This window comes from Emys orbicularis, chromosome 2 (genome assembly GCF_028017835.1).
Source record: "Emys orbicularis isolate rEmyOrb1 chromosome 2, rEmyOrb1.hap1, whole genome shotgun sequence".
Taxonomy (NCBI): domain Eukaryota; kingdom Metazoa; phylum Chordata; order Testudines; family Emydidae; genus Emys; species Emys orbicularis.
Genome location: NC_088684.1, coordinates 282,633,414 through 282,657,428, shown reverse-complemented (window position 1 = coordinate 282,657,428; position 24,015 = coordinate 282,633,414). Strand labels below are relative to the sequence as shown.

The 24,015-nt window shown below is 43.4% G+C and overlaps 1 protein-coding gene across 1 annotated transcript in view; it reads right to left on the bottom strand.

Moving 5' to 3' along the window:
- The window catches only part of KMT2C (lysine methyltransferase 2C), a 323,379-nt gene that overhangs the window by 189,854 nt on the left and 109,510 nt on the right, over positions 1-24,015 (bottom strand). Inside the window, exons 4-6 of the mRNA XM_065399612.1 lie at positions 12,081-12,287; positions 8,070-8,215; positions 5,989-6,098 (exon numbers count right to left, since the gene is read on the bottom strand). Of these exons, the coding sequence (XP_065255684.1) occupies positions 5,989-6,098; positions 8,070-8,215; positions 12,081-12,287 (463 nt within the window). The remainder of the gene's footprint in view (positions 1-5,988; positions 6,099-8,069; positions 8,216-12,080; positions 12,288-24,015) is intronic.

Sequence of the window (24,015 nt, the reverse complement as noted above, 5' to 3'; positions counted from 1 at the left end):
TGCCTTGTGAGAGGTCTATGTCCATGTCAATTTCCTCATCACTCTCGTCGCCGCGCTGCAATCGCCTCCTCGGCTGGTGCTGGTTTTGCTTTGGCATGTCCTGGCTCTGCATATACTCCAGGACAATGCGCGTAGTGTTCATAGTGCTCATAATTGCCACGGTGATCTAAGCGGGCTCCATGATCCCAGTGCTAGCTATGGCGCCTGGTCTGAAAAAAGGCGCGAAACTAGTATCTGACGGACCAGGGGAAGGAGGGAGGGAGGGAGGGGCGAGTGACGACATGGCGTACAGGTACAGGGAATTAAAGTCAACAAAGGTGGCTGTGCATCAGGGAGAAACACAAACAACTGTCACACAGAATGGCCCCCCCCAAAGATTGAACTCAAAACCCTGGGTTTAGCAGGCCGTTGATTTCACGGAGGGAGGGGGAAGCTAATGAATACAGAACAAATCTATTTTTTACATCTTAAGCTGGCAGCCGACGGTGCAGCATGACTGATAGCCACTGCAGTACGATGACGATGGATACCAATCGTAATATACCATCTTCTACCAAAAGGCAAGGGGCTGCTGCTGTGTAGCAATGCAGCCCCACGTCTGCCAGCCCCACGTCTACCAGCACCCAGATCGCCCTCGGTCTCTTCTGGGTGCTTAGCAGAAAATACTGGGCGCTTGGCAGAAAATAGCATACTACGACTGATAGCCATCATCGTCAAGACAGTTCAATAGGACTGAGCATGTCTGCCCAGGTGCCCATGATCGACAGCCACTGCAGTACGATGACGACGGATACCAGTCATAATATACCATCTTCTACCAAAAGGCAAGGGGCTGGTGCAATGCAGCCCTATGGCTGCCAGCCCCACGGCTACCAGTCATGCTGCACCGTCTACCGCCAAAAGGCAGTTAGCTGCTGCTGCTTTGTAGCAATGCAGTCCCACGTCTGCCGGCACCCAGATGACATATGGTGACGCTGAGCTGAGCGGGCCCCATGCTTGCCGTGGTATGTTGTCTGCACAGGTAACCCAGGTAAAAAGGCGTAAATCTATTGTCTGCCGTTGCTCTGACGGAGGGGGAGGGGCCTGACGACATGTACCCAGAACCCCCCGCGACACTGTTTTGCATCATTCGGGCATTGGGATCTCAACCCATAATTCCAATGGGCGGCGGAGACTGCGGGAACTGTGGGATAGCTACCCATAGTGCAATGCTCCGGAAGTCGACGCTAGCCTCGGTACTGTGGACGCGGTCCGCCGACTAGAGCACTTAGAGCATTTTATGTGGGGACACACACAATCGGCTGTATACAACTGATTTCTATAAAACCGGCTTCTATAAATTCGACCTAATTTCGTAGTGTAGACATACCCCTAGCTTTGTAGGCTGCTGTCTAAGTGCTATCAGAAGAGAAGGGTGGTTGGGAAAGTTACCGCTACAGCAACTTCTTTATTGTGTGGTGTGTGTAAAGGCAGCAATTCAAATGCCATTAAGTCCTTCTAAGATCAACAAGAACAAAAAAAGTGATGTTAAAAAATAGACACCCTTATTTCAACATAACTAACATACAACTTGCTAAACCGCCACCAAACGCTATTCGTGTGTCTTATTAACAGTGTGTCCACCCAATCCTTCCCTAGACCTTTCCCAACATTCTCCATTATACTTTTTGACATATATTGCTTTAATCTAGAATGCAAGCTCCTCTGGATATGGATTGCGTCCTTTTATTTACCTATGAAATTCCATACACAACTACAGTATTAAATAAAAAGAACAAGAAGAGGGGGAGTGCCATACTCAGGAGTGAAGTCTTTCCCTTTTCCAGAAGAAAGCAGAGAAGGAGAATTGGCCATTTCTAATGGAATTATTTGACAGCAGTTCCTGACTGTGGTGACATTAGCCCGTATCCTTCTACACTGGTAACATGTCCTGAATTGAGCCATTTAATGCAAACAAGCAGCAATTTTTACACTGCCTTAGCAGAACACAGGAAAACACTCATCTCATCAAAATATGTAAATTAAACATGGAAATTACAAAGCAGTGTTTAAAATACCTAAAAATGTTTCAAAATAATCTTTGTTAAAAACTCAACAGCTGTAATCCCTGGAGGCCCCCAATTTAATTAGAATTAAAATTGGAAATGCACCCTGTATCAAGGTACCAAGTATCAAGACAGCATGATCAAGGATGCAGTTAGAGATGCAAAAGACTGGAGCCAGAGGTACAGACAAAAGCAGGATACTTCTCTTTCTCACCTTTTAAAGCTCTATATCTTTTTTAATAGTTTTGTTTGGTTTAGTTTAGTAGGTACAGCCATGTAATACTGTACTTTCATTTCTCACCTAAAAAGACTTGTGAAAATCTCTTGCTCTACCCTGTGTCTCTGGCTAAAGTCTGATCTTCCAGTCTTATATCAAATTAACAATGTGGCTACTTCTTTGCTTCATTATTTCAGCCCTTATTTTCATATACTGTATAGAGCATTTTAAGGAACAAATATTAGTGGTTTAGTTATATTTTGCATTCAATCAAATAACTGGAAACTATATATAAAAAGTTTTAAGAAAAATATGGTGATCCAAATATACAAGCAAGATTGGATTTTATGCCAAAAGCCTTTTCAAAAGACATCCGAAATGTAAGAGCTGGAATGTATCTCTCTGGAGTTTACACCATATTGAACCTAAAAGAATGATCTTGGAGCCCCATGGACATGTAATTTTTTAACCTGAAGAGTGGTCTTGAGAAACTCTTTCTTTGACTCAGGTGGGTAAGATGAACAAAAGGGGTAAAAGGACTCAGCTAGACTACACATTAAGTGCCAAGGCACATACATTACCAAACATATAATGGTCTATTTGGTCATTTACTTGTCTGCTATGAAATAAAATAACCCTAACCCTAAGCCATGAAAAAACAAGACATCATGGATATATCAACAATAAAGCAACTAACACAGAACTAGGCAAAAAAATACAAGAAATGAATTTGTCATACGTCTGAACAAATAAATTCGAATGCCTTCAAAACCAGTGAATCAAAGGGGTGGATCACAGAAGAGAAAATCTAAGCAGAACATTTTGTGAAACATGCAGAGACATTGAAAGCCTTGGATGGAGGTGTGAACTACAGTTAAAAGTTTTAACCCAGCAGAAAGTAAGGGCCAAGTGGAAACAGAAAATGATTTACACACACATTTTGAAACAGGTCAGTGAAAATATGCTCACATAAGCTTTATTAATGCAATCACAAGTTCAATGAAGCCAAATGGACATCTCAACTGGTAAACAGAGTAATAAGAAACACTGTCAAATCCAGTTAAAAGACAATCAGAAACAGATATCCCAAGTACTGAGAAACAATAATGCAAATTCCAAATTAAAAAGACCCTCAAGGTAAGAAAACCTACAAGATGTTCCCAGCAAAATAGAGAAGAAAAAACCCCACAATCTTGCTAACAAAAAACATTCTTTGCATGTCAGAACTAATCTGCACAAGTAACGTAAGGAATGGAGAAAACACCTTCCCAGTTGGGCAAAGATGTTACTGCAGTAGACCACATCATAAACTCATGTAATGCCAGGGGGATTGCCAAGGAAAAAATAAGAGCAAGTTTGATGGCCCGTTAAAGAAACAACCTACAAATTGTTTTATGGAAAATCATCTAAATAAACCTAACCACATACTCACACCTGTATTGCCAGCAGCATCCAGAACATTTACAGCATTAGAACACAAAAAACTAAAGGAGGATAACACCAGAAAAGCAAAATTTGAAGTACGCACAATGCAACAGCTGTAAATACAAAAATATATCAAATGAACAGCTGCCAAAATATATTACATAATACTATGCATGTATATAGAAGTATTTTGGAGGATTATTATATTGTCTATTGTTATAGAATAATACATTATTGCAGGTAATGTAAACCTTTTCAGTTTGAGAGCCAAACCTTACTGTCAATACTCCAGGACAGAGTCTCTGCCTTGTTCTTCCCTTTGCATTGCTCAGGTGGCAATGACAGTGGAAATCACCCACAGGTCCCCTGCTGGATTCCCTAGTGTGGGTACAGCGCTGACATAACCAGCTCCTACGTTTCCCTTGCTGCAGTCACTGGTGCAGAGGGATGTGCTGAGGGTGGGAGGAGGAAGTGGCTGTAACACACAGTACTCCAGCTATAACCAGTTGACCTATGACATCCTGTCAATCATAAACAGTTAGTACAACTTAGAGCAGCCTCCAAGCTACTCTAACCTATGGCTGGTGCAAAGAATCTGGGAACAATAACTAATTGGTTGTTCTGTCTGCTTCTCCTTTTTTTCCCGACTTCTCCCAGGCTAAGCTGAGTGGCCAGGTGAGGGCGGGAACCCATCTTTGCTAGACAGGCTCCTAGACTCAGGCAGAGCCAGTTGAGCTCTCGTCCTGCTTTCTCCAAGAATCTCACAACCTGGCAGGGAAGCAGGCAATGAAGCAGCCAGAACTACTATCTCCTCTCCTTCCTGCACAGCAGCAGGCAGCCATGAGGGAGTTGCTCAGTACTTGTTGCAGAGCTGCTCCTACAGCTGCATGGGAAGTAGTGCTCCCTACTTCCACCCCCCACAGTAGCAGATGCAAACCAAATGTTTCAGGTTAAAAACCACAGCACACAGTTCAGGGAAACATTTTCAGTTCTTAACCAAACACTAATCTTAACGCAGGGCCTCTAGGGCCTCAGTTTAGAGCCTCAAGGCGGCCTGGGCCACTGTATTTATTGGGACTGCTTTACCTATCCTTTCCTCTTGGAAGGCAGGCTGCCTAACTACCCTGACTGCAACAGTACAGGTCTCTGAAGGAGAAAAAAGTTATTATGAATATGTCAGAAACTTCTAAAATAAATTTTTCTACACATGAAGTCACACAAATTTAAGGTGCAACATATTGCAGTCTAGTAGAGCTGGATCTGGGTCAACTGATACAGAAGTGATTCCTGGTTTTCAGATGGTATAATGCACTAAGATGTAGCCCTAATGGTTCATCAAAAATAACTATTTAAATCAATCATGGGGCTAAAGTTGAATATTTCCCCATCTTTGCCCTTTCACCATTTTAATTTTGTGGTGGAATTTGTATATTTGTTGGATAAAACATTTTTATGGCTGAGTTTAGTTTTGGTTTATTTATTGATTTATTTGTCCCTAATGGCAGTTGTCTGAATGCTGTTCAGGAGTTGAGTGTTAGAAATAGCCCTAGTGCAGATGACCTGGTGGACAGAATGCAGCTGACTTCCTAAAAGGTGCATGATAAATGCAATTTATCATGTGGATATCATAGTCACACAACACACTCTAACTGCTAAGCAACCTGCAAGCACTTGGGAGACACTTCCGTACCTGTTCCCCCCTACAGCTAGATTGCCTCAGGGTATGTCTACACCGCAATTGGACACCCGTGGCTGGCCCATGCCAGCTGACTTGGGCTCAGGCTGCAGGGTTGTTTTATTGCGGTATAGACGTGCAGGGTTGGGCTGCAGCCTGAGCTCTGGGACCCTCCCACCTTGCAGGGTCCTAGAGCATGGACGCCTATATTGCAATTTTTTAAAAGAGTATTTGGGTATAGCGACACCATACTAACTGCACTCTGATTATATAAACTTGTAAGGCTAGGATGAATATTAGTGTTGATGAAAAAGGCATTTGCTAATTTGAACACGTTTATTTTTTTTCCCTGTGAACCCCTTGCCAGCTTCTAATAACCATGGAACTGATTCTGCCACGCAAACTCAAGCTGAGTAGTACTTGATACTCCACAAGTTTTTCCACTGAAATCAACTGTAGATTACAATCGGATTACTTGTACACTAACGCATTACTGTGAATGTAGGAGGCAGAACGAAGCTCTAGGAGTTGGTATTTTCAGTGAGTGACATTTTGTACTCTTATTTGAAAAATATATTTTTTTTATTTTACAGTCTTGGGGGAAATGTTCTTTTTTTTCTACTCACTTCTGTGCTCCCTGAGACAACAGCTTTGTCCACGTTCACCGATAGCTGCTCTTCAGTCTGGCATACTCCCAATGACCACTCTGCACAGCGGTGATGAGCCCAGCAGTGACCTAATGCATTATCATTGAGAAAGAATTGCACAATTTTACAACTTTGCCAAGCAGCAGTTGAGTTTCAAAATAAGCATCAAAGGAAAAACCTTAAAAACAAACAAAAAAAACAGTCCTGATCTTGCAATCCTTACTAGAGAATACAGAGCTTAATTTTAGTGGTAAGTGCTTGCAGAATTAGGACAATAGTCTTTTACTGAAACAGGAAGAGTGGGGGGAGGAAGGAATCAACGATTTCTCTACATACTGCAGTTTTTATTATATATAAAAAACCCCAGATGTTTTCACACATATTTATATACCTTTCAGCTTCTAGTTTTTGTACCCCAAAATATACAAATAAACCTGTGACATGTCTGTGTGTACATATACGCTCAAAGTTAACTTCAGTTTGCCCCTCACTTATTTAACTGTTTGTCTGTATATTTGTCCTTAGCCTTTGAACTCCTTGGGACAGGGATCAATTCCTTTTGTCTGTTGGGAAAGCACCAAGCACATTGTGAGTGCTACCGTAAACAAATAATAATTTTAAAAAGATCACAAGGTGCCAAGCACAGGGTTGGTACATAAATTGTTTTGTAAAAACACTGTGATTACAATAGTGAGCTGTCATTATACAGAGACACTCACAAATAAGAGCCTGCTGTACTCATATTGGGAAACTTAGACTACAAAAATAGAGCTTCCAGGACTCAAAGTACCTGTTAAAATGGCTTTCAGTTCAGCTGCTGGCAAAAGAATGAAAACCATAAGGATATGGTATAATGACGAACTGCTAATATTTCTCGCCTCAGCTGAAGGTATTCTATGCTGACATACCATATAAGACTCATGGTATGTACCTCTTGGAATTTGCTATTAAGCATATAAACTGTATATTGCAACTCTGCATTTAGTAACACAAAAAAGGGACTGAAAGTAAATAGAAAGAAATAATTGTAAGCATTTTCCAATAGTGATGACTTGGAAGAATTAAAATTTATTCAACATCAGGCAACCAGACTCCACACAAAATTTTTTTTTTTTTTAAATTCATTTAAAAGAGGTTTCTTTGCAATCAAATTTTGAAACCAATTTTCAGAGAATTTTGGAAAAAAGTGACACTACTACAAAGCTCAGTACAGAGATAATACACCACTACCCCAATATAACGCTGTCCTCGGGAGCCAAAAAATCTTACCGCGTTATATCGAACTTGCTTTGATCCGCCAGAGGATAGTATTGCCACCCTTACTTCTGTGCTGCTGCTTGCAGAGCTGGTTCTTCATTCAGCAACCGCCACTCTCCAGACACCCAGCTCTGAAGGCAGTGCAGCAGTAAGGGTGGCAATACTGTGACCCCCACCTAAAATAACCTTGCGACTCCCCTGAAACCCTCCCTTTTGGGTCAGGACCCCCAATTTGAGAAACGCTGGTCTCCCCCATGAAATCTGTAGAGTATAGAGTAAAAGCACACAAAAGACCTGATTTCACAGGAGGAGACCAGATTTCACTGTCCGTGACACGTTTTCCATGGCCATGAATTCGGTAGGGCCCTATACATAAGCATATGGTGTAGATTGCTGGTAGGGCAACATTTGAACCAAAATGTTCTGAGAAAATAGCCCAACGCTTCTTGATTTTTCGGACAGACACCTAAATGAAACATTAAAGTTAAAAATGTATATTACAATCTTAGGACCTGATCCTGAAAGCCCTTCCTCTCATGACTAATTGTTATTTGTTCAGGTAGCCCCAGTGAAGCCACATGAGAAGGAGACTTTGTAGGACTGGGCCTTTAGGAGTTGTATAAAATGACAGTTTAAACTCTGAAGTATTATCTCTGTTTCTTTCTCCTTTGCTCCTCACTTCCCCCAAAGAGGCAATCACTATACCAAACTAAAGAATTATTTAAACAAAAGTTTAGTTTGAATTCCAGTTAAACCATTATAAATACGTACCACATACTATTAATAGCTGAACGTATACCCACCTGTTGGCTCAAATAAGGCTTGGACATCAATGTCATCTGGTAAGCCAACTAAACTGAGTTCATCCCAGAATTTGACAACCTGATCATCAGAAGCAGTTTGAGTGCTTACACTTGTACATGATGCTATACTCTGTTGAGGTCTCTCTCTGTAGAGAAGGAGAGAAAAAATGTGGGTAGGTAACTCTGCAATTAAAACAGTCTAAGTTTATAACTCAATTAGCTACGTGATTTTTAAATGATCTAAAAAAAAAACAGAATGCCTCAAATGAGTTTTCCCTAAGTGTGATAAAATATACATCAAAGAAAAAGGGCGGGAGGGGAAATAGCCCAGTTTCTTGAATTTTGACACAGTATTTATATCAGTAGGAGAAAATGAAGAACAATGCTTTCAGTTAAAAGTCATATGCACCAGAAAAAATGACTGTGTTAAATGGCCCTTTGTCCAGTCTGACCGTCTCATTGTTCAGGATATACATACTAAAATTTTTCAAACTGCATTTTTTGTTTGACTTGCTTCATCTCCAGAAGAGAACTGTTAGGTAAGTACAGGCAGATATAGATCCAGGCAAAGAAGGGATATTTCTCTGGGGAAATGGGAAAACCTGGAACAAAGAGAGGGAGGTGGTGTAAACAGAGGGTGTCAGCTGCAGCTTTCTTATGGTTTCCTCTCTGCAACCTCGACAGCTGGTCTGTGGTATAGCATTGACAATATTCTCAAAGGAGACTCTGCCCTACCAGACAGTGGTAAGCTGCTAGGATAGCAGACAGCTAGTGTGTATGGGGGAAGGGTGAAAAAGGCCAAGAAGGGAGAAGGTTATATGGCAGCAGATGTCTTTGTCCCACACAACCGAAATTCACAAAATAGCAAAGTGTAAGAGAAAGAGGGTAGAAAAGGAGAATTTAATGACACAAAAAGCACTAGATTATGATGAAATGGAAGAATCTATCAAACCTATTTAAAAAAACCCACAAACAACACAGTATACTATTTGAGCACAGGGTATCCTTCTTTCTGGCTTTTTAACCCAACTTACCAAAAAATTATCCACTAAACATCAGACTCACTAACCCATTAACCAGAGAAACCTGACTCCCTCAACCCCACTTAAAAAAAAAGTTTCTGCCTTGGATTTCTAAAGCACTGCACTAAGCCTTACTGAGATGTCTAGTCCCCTCAGCTACCATAGTGGTTGCCATGGAGGGGGGTGCTGAAATTTGGGTCGTCTCAATCTTTTATTGGTTCCTTCTTCATTAGGGCCCTACCAAATTCCCAGTCCATTTTGATCAATTTCACAGCCAGAGGGTTTTAAAATTGGTCAATTTCACATTTTCAGATGTTTACATCTGAAATTCCATGGTGTTGTAATCATGGGGGTCCCGACCCAAAAGTGGGTTGGGGGGGGGTCACAAAGCTGATATAGGGGGGTTGCAGGATTTCCACCGTTACTTCACAGCAGCTGCGGAGCTTTCTGCAGCTGGGGGAGATTCCCAGAGGTGGCTCTGATCTCACCAGTGCTGCTGGGAACCTTCAGAGCTGTCAGCAGCCACAGAGCTTCCTGCAGCTGGGGGAGGTTCCCAGAGGTAGGTGGGTCTGATCTCCCCTGAGAGTGGCCGTGCAAGGGAAGAGGAAGTCCTGTCCCACCCCAGCCCCGAGGGGACTAGCAGTCCCCAGCTGGGGCGCTCTCAGCAGCATGGGGGAGATCAGACCCACCTCCACCTCTGGGAATCTCTTTGAACAGCAGGAAGCTCTGTGGCTGCTGCCTTCAGTCTGATCTCCCCACAAGAGCAGCCACGCAGGAGCAGCCGTCCCTCTCCAGCCTGGCAGACTAACAGCTGGATCCCAGTGAATGGTAGGAGCCCGCAGCTGGGGCGCCCCCAGGCCTGCCCTGTTCCGCCCCTCCAATAGCTAGATTTCACTGGGGAACTCAGATTTCACAGTCTGTGACGTGTTTTTCATGGCCGTGAATTTGGCAGTCCCCTATTCATTAATAAATCAAGCATATGCCTCCGTGGCTGTTCATAGATGTCGACAGTAGCAGCAGCATGAAACTGCTATAGTTCTTGACAGTTTCATGATGCTTATACCCTTCTGAAAAAGAACAGTGAACCTGACCAAATTTATGTTAATTTTACCTTATTGCTTGGTAAAGCTATGAGCTACAGCAGGCAACAGAGCTGTGTGCTGACTTAGGAGTAAAAAATTCTCTCATTTTACATTTGGCTTATTTCGAAGGTTACCTTCAGAAACATAAGGGCAAGGAGACAGGGGGAATGTAAGTGAAAGCTTAAGCTGTGCAAAAATTGATGGTTAAGACCCCTCCCCCCCACATCTGTCAAGAAAAGCTTCTCTCTCCTTATTGGTGAGTGGGTGAAGTTTTCAATCCTTGGCACTAAGTTATATCCTAATGACTTATGTCATAACAAAAAAAAAAAGTGTGCAACATCAGAAATCAAAACCTTCAAGACTAAAACCTATTACTATGAACAAAATAGTCGCCTTATAAAACACGATGTATTAAATTAACCCATTCTACCCCAAAAGGGCAAGTACCCCTAGATGCAGTCAAGCCAGATATTAACAACATAGGCTCCTGTTAACTGAATTACTATCTAAAAAAGAATTACACATTCATATTAGATTTTATAATAAGGAAATCTGAATACCTGTTTTTTTAAATTTGTGTTTATAGTTCCTTAATATCAAATGAATAAAATCACTGCCAGCTTTATATAGAGATTCAGCATTCATACTTAATTAAGGGCTATTAAACTAAAATTTATCTAAACTGAATAAACCTAATCTGAATATGAATTTAAAATTTAAATGTCTACAGTACTTTTAATGCTACATATGCCTTGATAATTCAGGATTCCTTAAAATGTACCACCTTAAATCCTTTTAAAAGGCTGCCTCTCTTTGTTATTGTTTCATTTCCTACTTCACTTCTTCACTGTATTGGCAGCAGTCCAAAGCTAGCAACCAATCAGAAAACTCCAACACAACAATGCTTTAGTACTTAAACTTGGAGGTTAGCCAGCATGGCACTTGGGGATGATTACATCATCACCCTCCAGGGACAGAGCTGTTTAGTTGTTCCAAGCTAAATTAATTTTGCACTTTCCCATAGGCTACAAAAACCTCTACTAATCAGCCAGCACAACTGAATCCACATATTAGCAAGAAAGCTCTGAAACAAGAACACATCTAACCATGGTAACGGCAAAACCCCAGAATTACAAAATCCAAATATATATTAAGAAAAATCGATTCCATTATGCAAATACTAAAAAAATCTGCATTCGCAGTTATGGATGTATTTTAAAGCATGGACCATACAGGGATGTGTACGTGAATGTAATTTTTCAGAAATAGCTATTAAAAAGTGCTGTATTGCAAAAGGCACCTGGGATACTACTATACTTCAATGGATTAAAAACAGAACATTGACATACACAAAAACAACAAAGAGTTCTAATCACAGTAGAATATACTGTATTCACATAGCACGTTGCTTTTCACAGTCACAAGGATTATTTTTGGAGGGGGCCAAGGAAGAAAGATTACAAGGTGACATGCACAAATGTCTTGTCTCCCCAATGTACACAAACACAACAGTTAAGAAATCAACTGGTTAATTGGTTATTCCTCTTCTGTTCTTTTGCATGCTCTCTCTAAGATATTTCAAGAGTACAAATACATCTGTACTTTTAAAGTAAGTCTGTCTCTTTTACTTTTGTACTCTCCAAAAAAAGAACACATTCTCACTTCTAGGGGAAAAAACCTTAACAATAAGAAGCAGAAGAAAGATTACTATTTTTCTGACATGGTTTGCAATTTTTCAAACACAGATTAATAATACTAAGCATCATGTGGTTTTAAAATAATTTCAAATTTTCAAATTATTCACTTATCACTGCACAATGTTTGCATATATGCTTCCTGGCCTCTCTACAATAAATCAACAATACAACAAAATCATGACAGAAGTTTTTATGATGAAACAGACTTACTTCTTCTGTCCCCTTTGTTTGCGTGGCACTGAGTTTTGCCTTGGAGTTCTCTCATAAGCTCCATCGTTGCTGTCGTTGGTTTCACTCTTACTTAAAGGCTGGTTCTTCCAGGGGATGATAAACGCTAGCGTTGGACTGAATTGTTTTAATTCTCCTTGTCCTAATGAGCTTCGTTCACCACAGTAACAAAAGGCGCAGAGTTGTTCGCTGCAAAGCAGAGGAAACTTTTTTTAAACCAGGATAATCTGGAGGATTTCCTATTAATTGTCATGTTTTGTAGCAATCTGACTTTCCTCAAACAGAATGCAAAGTACAATAAATAAAATATAAACAATAATTTAAAGTGTATCTTTAAATAAATTTGCAATTTAACTACTAAATATATTATTTAAAGTTATGTAACAGTAGTTTTGTTTTTTTCCACAGAACTCTGTTAAAAATGTAGAAAACACCCAAGTTAATAAAGATTTTTTATTTTTCCTATGCTTAAAAACCCTTAGTCTATCAAGGGAAAAAAACTTCACATATTCTACTGTATCCAAAAGGTGTGTGCAAATCTAAATGGTGGTGATTGAAAGAAAGGAGTGGTGGGGGAGAAGGGGAAAGAGATGAACTACCTTATTAAAATCCCATATCCACCAAAAAGATAATATAGTGGAAAACTCACCGTACTGACACTACATACACATACAGTGTGTGTGTGTGTGTGTGTGTGTGTATACACACGTATACCTATAACACACACAGTATGTATAACATATAACCATGCATCTACAATACAAATGCATGCATTATCTATTGTATACAAAACATCACTCACACATTTAAAAAAATTAATGGGAAGATCGGAATAATGGAACATTCACAGCAATGACTACATAAAGACAGGTTATATCTACATATCATATACAAATACATATATCCATTTAACACAAACACTGTAAAAATACAGCAGCCTAAACTTATACTTGAGGAAACTTACAGGTATTTAGTGCGATGACCTGTTAAGTAAGTTATCCCTGTAGTATTTGCAATCTTGTATTAACACTCAAAACATAATGACAGTTCTGGCAGCACTCCTTGTGTCACATCATATGGAGGTTACTGCACAATATTTCTAAAACAACCACATTCACAAACCTAAAATGTGAACTTTTTAAATTTGCATAAAAACTGTGTAAAGAGAAAAATCATTTGACATGTTTTTACGCCTAAGTGAGCAACTTTTTTAATGTGTATTTATGTCCCTGTGATCCCCAAAATGTGCCTAAGGGAATCTGGCACTTGGGTGGAAGCCTGGTTTGGAAAGAGCACAATTTAAATAGAATTTAAGCACATCTCTGAAGTGGCATATTTGGACTTTGGGAGCAGTAAGTTGAAAATAAAAAAAGTCCCCTGGAGATCCAATTACAGTACAGTGTTCACTAGGACTTGGAAAAAATAACAGATCGTCTGCACTGCTAGTCAAGGGGCTGGTCTACACTACAAAGTTAGGACAGCTTAACTACATTGCTCAGGGTTGCAAAAAATTTCACACTCTGTGTAATATAACTAAATCGACTTAAGCTCCAGTTATAGACACTGCTGGGTTGATGGAAGAAAACTGTTGACCTCGCTACCGCCTCCCGGATAGGTGGACTTACTACACCAATGGATAAACCCCTTCCATTGCTTTGGTAAGCAGCTACACTACAGTGCTGCAGCATTTCTAGTACAGACATACCCAAAGTCAGGTACAAGCAGCAGCAACAGCAGAATGAAGAAAGAAGAACTAAAAAGGGAAAAGTTGCAGCCTGGAACAGAGGACTATGACAGTCCAATACAGCCATTTAACCTTGACTTAATGTACTCTGAGACTGGACAAAATCTTGCCCTTACAATACAATGCCACTGGGGAAGGGAAGATAGGGAAGCGGACTGGGTGCAGAGAAGGTCCCGGAGACATCCTGCTAGCACACAGCGGTCTGTCTCATATGGAAAGGCTGAACAGGAAGACATGATTTTCTGGAGCACTTCTTAACAGTGGCCCAAGAAGCAGCAACATGCTACCAATTGTACCATGTATGTGGAGTTGGCCATGCCAAACTGGCAGACCACAACCTTTTGGGGCCAGGTTGCTTCAACAGGAGCTTTAGCTGGATCCCCCTCTTAGCATTCAAGAGAGTGCTAGAGAAGACCCCATCCTGCTGCTCTAGGAGAGAACCTTAGTGCATATTCATGCCCCATGTTGACCCCTCTCCAGCCCCCAGTGATCCTGCTTGACACAGGATAGGTGTTGGCCTATACTTACAATGTACAACCCACAGGAGAGATTTTGCTCATAACTGAGTACTAGGCAATGGATTAATTTCAGAAATCTTTACAAGAATCTGCCTGAAGACAAAAATGTTTTCAAGAAAGAAAAACCTAAGTTCCATGAAGAGGGCATAAAGATGAGAGAGATCTCTCTTCCAGGCTGTAAATGTAAATGTAATTTCAAATGTTATATGGCAGAGCAACAAATTAGTAGCTATTCATATTTCAGAGAATATGGCTCAATCAGAGTATTAGGTGAAAACATGTGAGTTGCCCTCATACACACAGCTTGCAGATCGGGTGGCAAAATTATTTAGGGTAGCCAAACCTAAAGAGGACTGTGAGAGACTTCAAAGGAACTTAACGGTAGGTGAAAGGGCAGCACACTGGCTGATGAAACTCAGTGTTTACAAATGCAAAGTTTTCCACACTGGAAGGAATAATTTGAACTACTCATACACATGTGGCTGGTCTATAAATTAACTGGAACAACCTACAAAAGTTGTTGGGATCATTATGAATAGTTAAACAAAAAAACCTGCTCAATGTAAAACAGTCAAAATTGCAAACAAAACATAACGATGCATAAAGAATGAAATAGAAGATATTTAAAATATGCTGCTATTATATAACCCAGTACTGGTGCACTACTGGACTTTCTAGGTTTGGAGACAGCTGCAGGGTCTCTGCTGCAGGTTGCAGCTTTCCCAAGCAGCAATAGGTTGAAATTAACAAAATTAGTCAGTTTCATGACTGCTATTCAGAATGGTGTGGTCATCTGTGAAAATGTAAAGAATCATGTCAGTTTCATGCTACTGCTTGGGAAAAGCTATGAACCACAGCAGCTGATGTAAGCATTGGTGTATTCACAGAGGAAGAAAAAAAAGCAAAAAAGCAGCAGCCTTGGTTTAAGGGCCCAGTAGCAGACACACATTCCCCCATTCAGGAGCCAAGAATCTGGGAAGGAATCAAACAATAGAGATCCTACGTTCTCTCAGAAGCCAGAGGACTCTAGGATTGAGGTAGAAGGAGAAAAAGAAAGCTTCTCATTTCTAAAAGAAATATGGGGCAATTGGGCTTCAACTCTATCAAGTATTTAATAGCCAGACATTTATATGAAAGATACCCCCAACCACACCAGAACCCATGAATAGAATCCAAGTAGAAATCTCCGAAGCCTCCACTTCTCAGCGGTTTGGAAAGGAGGTGTGGGTGTGTGTCGGGTGCGCACACATTGTTCATGGAAGTCTGCCTTCTCATCTTCTGTGCTAACCTAGGAATAACAAACACAGGGCTTGTCTACACAGGGAGTTGTTATTCCAGAATAGCTATTCCTGATAAGAGTGCCTCATTCTGAGGCCTGGTCTACACTACGAGTTTAGGTCGACTTTAGCAGCTTTAAATCGAATTAAGCCTGGACACGTTCACACGACGAAGCCCTTTCTTTCGACTTAAAGGGCCCTTTAAACCGGTTTCTTTACTCCACCTCCGACGAGGGGATTAGCGATAAAATCGGCCTTAGCGGGTCGGAATTGGGGTAGTGTGGACGGAATTTGACGTTATTGGCCTCCGGGAGCTATCCCACAGTGCTTCATTGTGACCGCTCTGGACAGCACTCTCAACTCAGATGCACTGACCAGGTAGACAGGAAAAGCCCCGCGAACGTTTGAATTTCATTTCCTGTTTGCTCAGCGTGGAGAGCACAGGTGACCACGCAGAGCTCATCAGCACAGGTAACCGTGATGGAGTCCCAGGATCGCAAAAGAGCTCCAGCATGGACCGAACGAGAGGTACGGGATCTGCTCGCCATATGGGGAGACGAATCAGTGCTAGCTGAACTCCGTAGCAGTAAACGAAATGGCAAAATATTAGAAAAGGTCTCCAAGGCCATGAAGGACAGAGGCCATAACAGGGACGCACAGCAGTGCCGCGTGAAAATTAAGGCGCTAAGGCAAGCCTACCACAAAGCCAGAGAGGCAAACGGAAGGTCCGGGGCAGAGCCGCAAATATGCCGCTTCTACGCGGAGCTGCATGCCATGCTAGGGGGTGCAGCCACCACTACCCCAACCGTGTGCTATGACTCCCTCACTGGAGAAACACACAGGGAAGCGGGTTCGGGGTACGAGGAAGATGAGGATGGAGATAATGTAGATAGCTCACAGCAGCAAGGAAGTGGAGAAACCGGTTTCCCCAACAGCCAGGATATGTTTATCAACCTGGACCTGGAACCAGTAACCCCCGAACTCACCCAAAGCGTGCTCCCAGACCCTGAGAGCACACAGGGGACCTCTGGTGAGTGTACCTTTGTAAATATTACACATGGTTTAAAAGCAAGCGTGTTTAATGATTAATGATTAATTTGCCCTGGCAATCACAGCCAGTACAGCTACTGGAAAAGTCTGTTAACGTGTATGGGGATGGAGCGGAAATCCTCCAGGGACATCTCCAGAAAGCTCTCCCTCATGTACTCCCAAAGCCTTTGCAAAAGGTTTCTGGGGAGGGCTGCCTTATCCCGTCTGCCATGGTAGGACACTTTACCACGCCAGGCCAGTAGCACGTAGTCTGGAATCATTGCATAACAAAGCATGGCAGCGTATGGTCCCGGTGTTTGCTGGCATGCAGACAACATCCATTCCTTATCGCTCTTTGTTATCCTCAGGAGAGTGATATCATTCACGGTCACCTGGTTGAAATGGGGTGATTTTATTAAGGGGACATTCAGAGGTGCCCCTTCCTGCTCTGCTGAACAGAAATGTTCCCCGCTGTTAGCCACGCGGTGGGGGGGGGGTGAAGTGATCATCCCCAATAATTGGGCGGGGGGGGGGGGTTAGTTGGGTTTGTGCTGCATGTTAACCCGGAAACCGCAGCCCCTCCTTTTACATTGCAAACCCATTTTAAATGGCCAACCCAACGGGTGCTTGGTATGGGAAATGAGGGCGCTACTGTTTGAAACCATTCCCACATGTTAAGAAGGTTAAAAAAGCCAAAAGACTGTGGCTTACCATGGCTGCCTGCAAGCCGAAATCTGTTGCCTGGCACTGCGTGAGTGATCTCTCACACCAAACCGGCAGGCCCTCAATATAAGAGGAAAAATGCGACCTTGTAACGAACGCACATGTGCTGTGTAATGTGAACAGCAAAATTTAACGTGAAAGAGTGTACCCATTGTTCTCTAAAATGTGTCTTTTTTAACCACCTCTCCCTTCTCCTCCATCAGCTGCAAATGTTTCTCCTTCACAGAGGCTAGTGAAGATTAGAAGGAGAAAACGGCAGACGCGGGATGATATGTTCACGGAGCTCCAGATGTCCTCCCACGCTGACAGAGCACAGCAGAATGCGTGGAGGCAGTCAATGTCAGACTACAGAAAAGCACAATATGAACGAGAGGAGAGGTGGCGTGCTGAATCGCGGGATGAACAGAGCAAGTGGCGGGCTGAAGATGATAGGTGGCGTCAGCTTGCAGACAGAAGGCAAGAGTCGATGCTCCAGCTGCTGGAGCATCAAACTGATATGCTCCAGCGTATGGTTGAGCTGCAGGAAAGGCAGCAGGAGCAGAGACCGCCGCTACAGCCCCTGTGTAACCAACAGCCCTCCTCCCCAAGTTCCATAGCCTCCTCACCCAGACGCCCAAGAACACGGTGGGGGGGCCTCCGGCCACCCAGTCACTCCACCCGAGATGATTGCCCGAGCTTCAGAAGGCTGGCCTTCAATAAGAGTTAAAGTTTTAAACTGCAGTGTGTCCTTTTCCTTCCCTCCTCCCTCACCCATCCCGGGCTACCTTGGCAATTATCCCCCTAGTTGTGTGATGAATTAATAAAGAATGCATGAATGTGAAGTAACAATGACTTTATTGCCTCTGCAAATGGTGCTCGAAGGGGGGAGGGGAGGGTGGGGTGGTTGGTTTACAGGGAAGTAGAGTGAACCGGTGGGGGGGGGGGGCGGGTTCATCAAGGAGAAACAAACAGAAGTTTCACACTGTAGCCTGGCCAGTCACAAAACTCGTTTTCAAAGCTTCTCTGATGCGCACCGCGCCCTGCTGTGCTCTTCTAACCGCCCTGGTGTCTGGCTGCGCGTAATCAGCGGCCAGGCGATTTGCCTCAACCTCCCACCCCACCATAAATGTCTCCCCCTTACTCTCACAGATATTGTGGAGCGCACAGCAAGCAGCAATAACAATGGGGATATTCTTTTCGCTGAGGTCTCAGCGAGTCAGTAAGCTGCGCCAGCGCGCTTTTAAACATCCAAATGCACATTCCACCACCATTCGGCACTTGCTCAGCCTGTAGTTGAACAGGTCCTGACTCCTGTCCAGGCTGCCTGTGTACGGATTCATGAGCCATGGCATTAAGGGGTAGGCTGGGTCCCCAATCATCACGATAGGCATTTCAACATCCCCAACGGTTATCTTCTGGTCCGGGAAGAAAGTCCCTTCCTCCAGCTTTCGAAACAGAGCAGAGTGCCTGAAGACGCGAGCATCATGTACCTTTCCCGGCCATCCCACGTTGATGTTGGTGAAACGTCCCTTGTGATTCACCAGGGCTTGCAGCAGCATTGAAAAGTACCCCTTGCGGTTTATGTACTCGGTGGCTTGGTGCTCCGGTGACAAGATAGGGATATGGGTTCCGTCTATCGCCCCACCACAGTTTGGGAATCCCATTGCAGCAAAGCCATCCACTATGGCCTGCACGTTTCCCAGAATCACTACCCTTGATATCACCAGGTCTTTCATTGCCCTGGCAACTTGGATCACAGCAGCCCCCACAGTAGATTTGCCCACTCCAAATTGATTCCCGACTGACCGGTAGCTGTCTGGTGTTGCAAGCTTCCACAGGGCTATCGCCACTCGCTTCTCAACTGTGAGGGCTGCTCTCATCCTGGTATTCTGGCGCTTCAGGGCAGGGGAAAGCAAGTCACAAAGTTCCATGAAAGTGCCCTTACGCATGCGAAAGTTTCGCAGCCACTGGGAATCGTCCCACACCTGCAGCACGATGCGGTCCCACCAGTCTGTGCTTGTTTCCCGGGCCCAGAATTGGCATTCCACGGCATGAACCTGCCCCAGTAACACCATGTTTTCCACATTGCTGGGGCCCGTGCTTTGTGAGAGGTCTATGTCCATGTCAATTTCCTCATCACTCTCGTCGCCGCGCTGCAATCGCCTCCTCGGCTGGTCCTCGTTTTGCTTTGGCATGTCCTGGCTCTGCATATACTCCAGGACAATGCGCGTGGTGTTCATAGTGCTCATAATTGCTGTGGTGATCTGAGCGGGCTCCATGATCCCAGTGCTATGGCATCTGGTCTGAAAAAAGGCGTGAAACTAGTATCTGACAGACGGAGGGAGGGAGGGTGGGGCGACTGACGACATGGCGTACAGGTACAGGGAATTAAAATCAACAAAGGTGCCTGTGCATCAGGGAGAAACACAAACAACTGTCACACAGAATGGCCCCCCCAAAGATTGAACTCAAAACCCTTTCACGGAGGGAGGGGGAAGCAAATGAATACAGAACAAATCTATTTTTTACATCTTAAGCTGGCAGATGACGATGCAGCATGACTGATAGCCCTCGGCATCTTCTGGGTGCTTGGCAGAAAATACTGGGCACTTGGCAGAAAATAGCATACTACGACTGATAGCCATCATCGTCATTAGGAAGGCAGCGACTGGGGGACATACGGAGTTTCAGCCACTGCAGTACGACGACGATGGATACCAGTCGTAATACACCATCTTCTACCAAAAGGCAAGGGGCTGCTGCTGTGTAGCAATGCAGTCCCACGTCTGCCAGCACCCAGATTGCCGATGAAGGCTACCAGTCATACTGCACCGTCTACTGCCAAAAGGCAATTAGCTGCTGCTGTGTAGCAATGCAGTACCACGTCTGCCGGCACCCAGAGGACATATGGTGACGGTGAGCTGAGCTGAGCTGAGCGGGCTCCATGCTTGCCGTGGTATGTTGTCTGCACAGGTAACCCAGGTAAAAAGGCGCGAATCGATTGTCTGCCGTTGCTCTGACGGACGGGGAGGTACCTGACGACATGTACCCAGAACCCCCCGCGACACTGTTTTGCATCATTCAGGCATTGGGATCTCAACCCAGAATTCCAATGGGCGGCGGAGACTGCGGGAACTGTGGGATAGCTACCCACAGTGCAACGCTGCGGAAGTCGACGCTAGCCTCGGTACTGTGGACGCGGTCCGCCGACTTAATGCACTTAGAGCATTTTATGTGGGGACACACACAATCGGCTGTATACAACCGATTTCTATAAAACCGGCTTCTATAAATTCGACCTAATTTCGTAGTGTAGACATACCCTGAATTAGCTTAATCTACAGTGATTAAACTAATCTAGAATAAGAGCATCCACATATTGAGTTAATCAGGAATAGCTATTCTGGAATGTAATTCCCTTTGTAGATACTCCCTTAGCCTTTTACCTAATAAGTGTTTCGTAAATATTTTAAACCCTGTCTGTATAGACAAAGGCTAATTTCTTTTACTAACACGTGAGACAGACAGACAATCAATTTAAAAATACAAGTCCTTTCCCATAACTCAATATTCAGTTTATTTTAAGGGGAGTGGAGAAGAGATCTCAATTCAGACTGAAGACAGCAGGAGTTGAGGAAACTCAGCGACTCATAAAATCAAGTCCTGTGATCAGATTTCGGATGTTTACAGAACAGAGTAATATTTTAAAATGGGGATAATGAGCAAGTTAACATGCCACCTACTGATCTCTTCATAATTTATTGAAATGGAAAAGCAAGCAGACCACTACTATACCTATATCTTTATGCTGTTCCAGATATTGTTAAAATGGATTAAATTCATCATTTAATTCTTCAGCTGTTTGAAAGAAATTCTGTTCTCTTATATACTGCTTAAAATCCAGAGCATGGCCCACTGCCATTCAGGATGGAATAATAATACTGCTTTAGGCCTAGTCTACACCTAAAACGTAGGGAGGTTCTACACTTAAACATTACAGCATGATAAAAAGTCTTCAGTGAAGATGCTACCTAAGCCAACAGGAGGGCTTCTCCCACTGGCGTAGGTGTCCACCTCTCCAAGAGGTGGTAGCTATGTCGACAGGAGAAACCCTCCTGTCGACATAGCGCTGTGTTCACAGGGGGTTAAGTTGTTATAAATACGTCGCTCAGAGGTGTTGATTTTTCACACCTGTGAGCAACGTAGTTATACCGATGTAAATTCATAGTGCAGACATGGCTTTAAATTGACCTAGCTTTGTCACTCCGGGCTGTGAAATATTCACACCCTTAACAGTCATAGTTAAGACGACTTATGAAGCCCTGCTATAGACACCGCTAGAGGAATTCTTCCATCAACCTAGCTACTGCCCTCAAAGAGGTGAAAGAAAAACTCCTTCTGCTGCTGTAGGAAGTGTCTATAGTTGTGCCGTTGTAGAGCTTGTAGCGTAGACTCTTTGAGAAGACAGAAGCTATCAAGAGTGTTTCATATTGTTTCTCTCTCTCTCTCACACACACCCCGCAAAAAATGGCATCAACGAGGACAACTAGAATACAATATACTGCACAATGGTAGTTTGGTTGCGAAGGATATTTTGATCGAGGGCAGTGGGTATGTCTACACTGCGTTTTAAAACCCACAGCAGCGAGTCTCGGAGCTCAGGTCTACAGCCTTGGGCTCACGCTACGGCACTAAGAACAGCTGTGTAGACATTTGGGCTTGGGCTGGAGCTCAGGCTCTGAAACCCACCTAGGCTCCCCAGGCTTCAGAGCTTGAGCTACACCCCGGGTTGGAACATCTACACTGCTGTTTTTAGTGCCACAGCACAAGCCTGAGCCTGTACACCTGGACTCTATGATTCACTGCCACGGCTTTTAAAATGCAGCACAGACATACCTAGTAAGGATTATGTCTGCTCCTAGTCAAGGGCCTGTTGAGAAACCATAAATGGAGACCCAAACTTCCAGCTGCTAAACCTGTACCCGCTACCACAAAACCTAGTGAGCTCGAAAACATGCTCAGTAGAGCAGCTTGACCTTTTAAGTCCCTGTCCCCCAGAGCAATCTGAACCAATATCCATCCCAACAGCAGAATCTACCCAAATCCCTGACAACAAACTAAGATGCCAGTCACATTTATTGAGTCCTCCCACTCATCCATGTTCCAACCAGAAATAAAATACCACCAAAAAAGCCCTAGAATGAACCAATGGAAAAGGTTCAAGTCATGGAGGAAAGGAGAAAAACAATCATGGTTTCCTCCACTCAAGTAGCGACATACATTCATTAGAAGCCCTCCTAAAACACAGACTTTACTGTTCAGACGATTTCATTTCAGCACATGCAGTATTGTGTAAGTGGTTGCACATTATTCAGTTACAAGAGAAGAACAAGCTCTTCTTGCTTGCTCGCAAACAGTCAACTAGAAAATTAAGGTACAATTCACAAATTAACACAAAGTTAAGGTTGCCCAATAGTACCTTTTCCCGTTCGCCAAAGTCAAGTGCACCTCTACTTAAACCTCTGAAAAGCCAGACATACAACATTAAAGCGCATACCAGCCCCACCCTGAAGAGCCACTGGCAAGATACCGTTTCAGCCAGGGCTGCCCTGTGGCTACAACAAGGAATGACAATGTAAACAAGCCTTTTCATGTTGTATGCTGTGCCCCACATAATTATATTCATTCCTTTGTCTGCATGCACTCCAACTGCCCTTCACTGTGTTAGGAACAGCCACATTGACCGGTGCAGGGATTACTTGCAGAACATTATCTCATCTCGCATTCAGATATGAAGAGAGATATATCTTCATCCAAATGGATCACTAACTTTAAGTCCAGGTGCACTCAACATTCTGCAATAGCATGAGGCACTGAAGTCAACCTTACCTCAATGTTAATGAAGTTTTTAGGCAGTTAGTTTCTTTTGGCTTTTTGAGGATGGGGGGAGCGCACCAATGGGAGGCACCTGGAGTCTTCCTGGAAACTCTTCATTGCCATTCTGCTATCAGCTGTCCTCCTCCTGGCCCCTTCATGCTCTCCCTGCCCAACAGTAGAGGAGCAACATGGAGGAAGGGAGGTGCTAACCAGTGGGCTGTTAGGAACACATCTCCTAGCTGGAGGCAGCAAGGAGAGATGGAGGGGAGTCCCAGACTCCGTACTCCACTTTGGGGTCCAGTTAGCAGGGAGCGTTCTGCACAACCCTCTGAAACACAGAAGGATTGCAGAGATGTGAAGTGTCCCATTCATCTCAATGGTATGTGCTCAGATAAATCAGAACATCTCATGGAGATGAAAAGCCTGACTCAATACCTCTGAGACACGTAAACTGATCCATTCAACTCAATGGATGTCCTTCTTTCCCAAACACTCCTCCAGCCCCTATTGTGCAATAAATTTTCAAGACAATTTTGCTATCAATGGGAGTTTTAGAACAATTTACTTACTAAAAGCAGTTATTTCTGGGAAGAGAAGGAGTTAGATTGTACCTGAGGAACCCATTGACCAAATGACCCAAGCTTGTGCCATTATCTCTAATCCTGGCCCTAATGTATAGTAGCAATATTACGGTGGGATGTAGCACCATGACAGTTAAGGCTGCACCAGGATTTCCATTTTAACAAGGGTAAAGAAGGTCTGCAAACTGT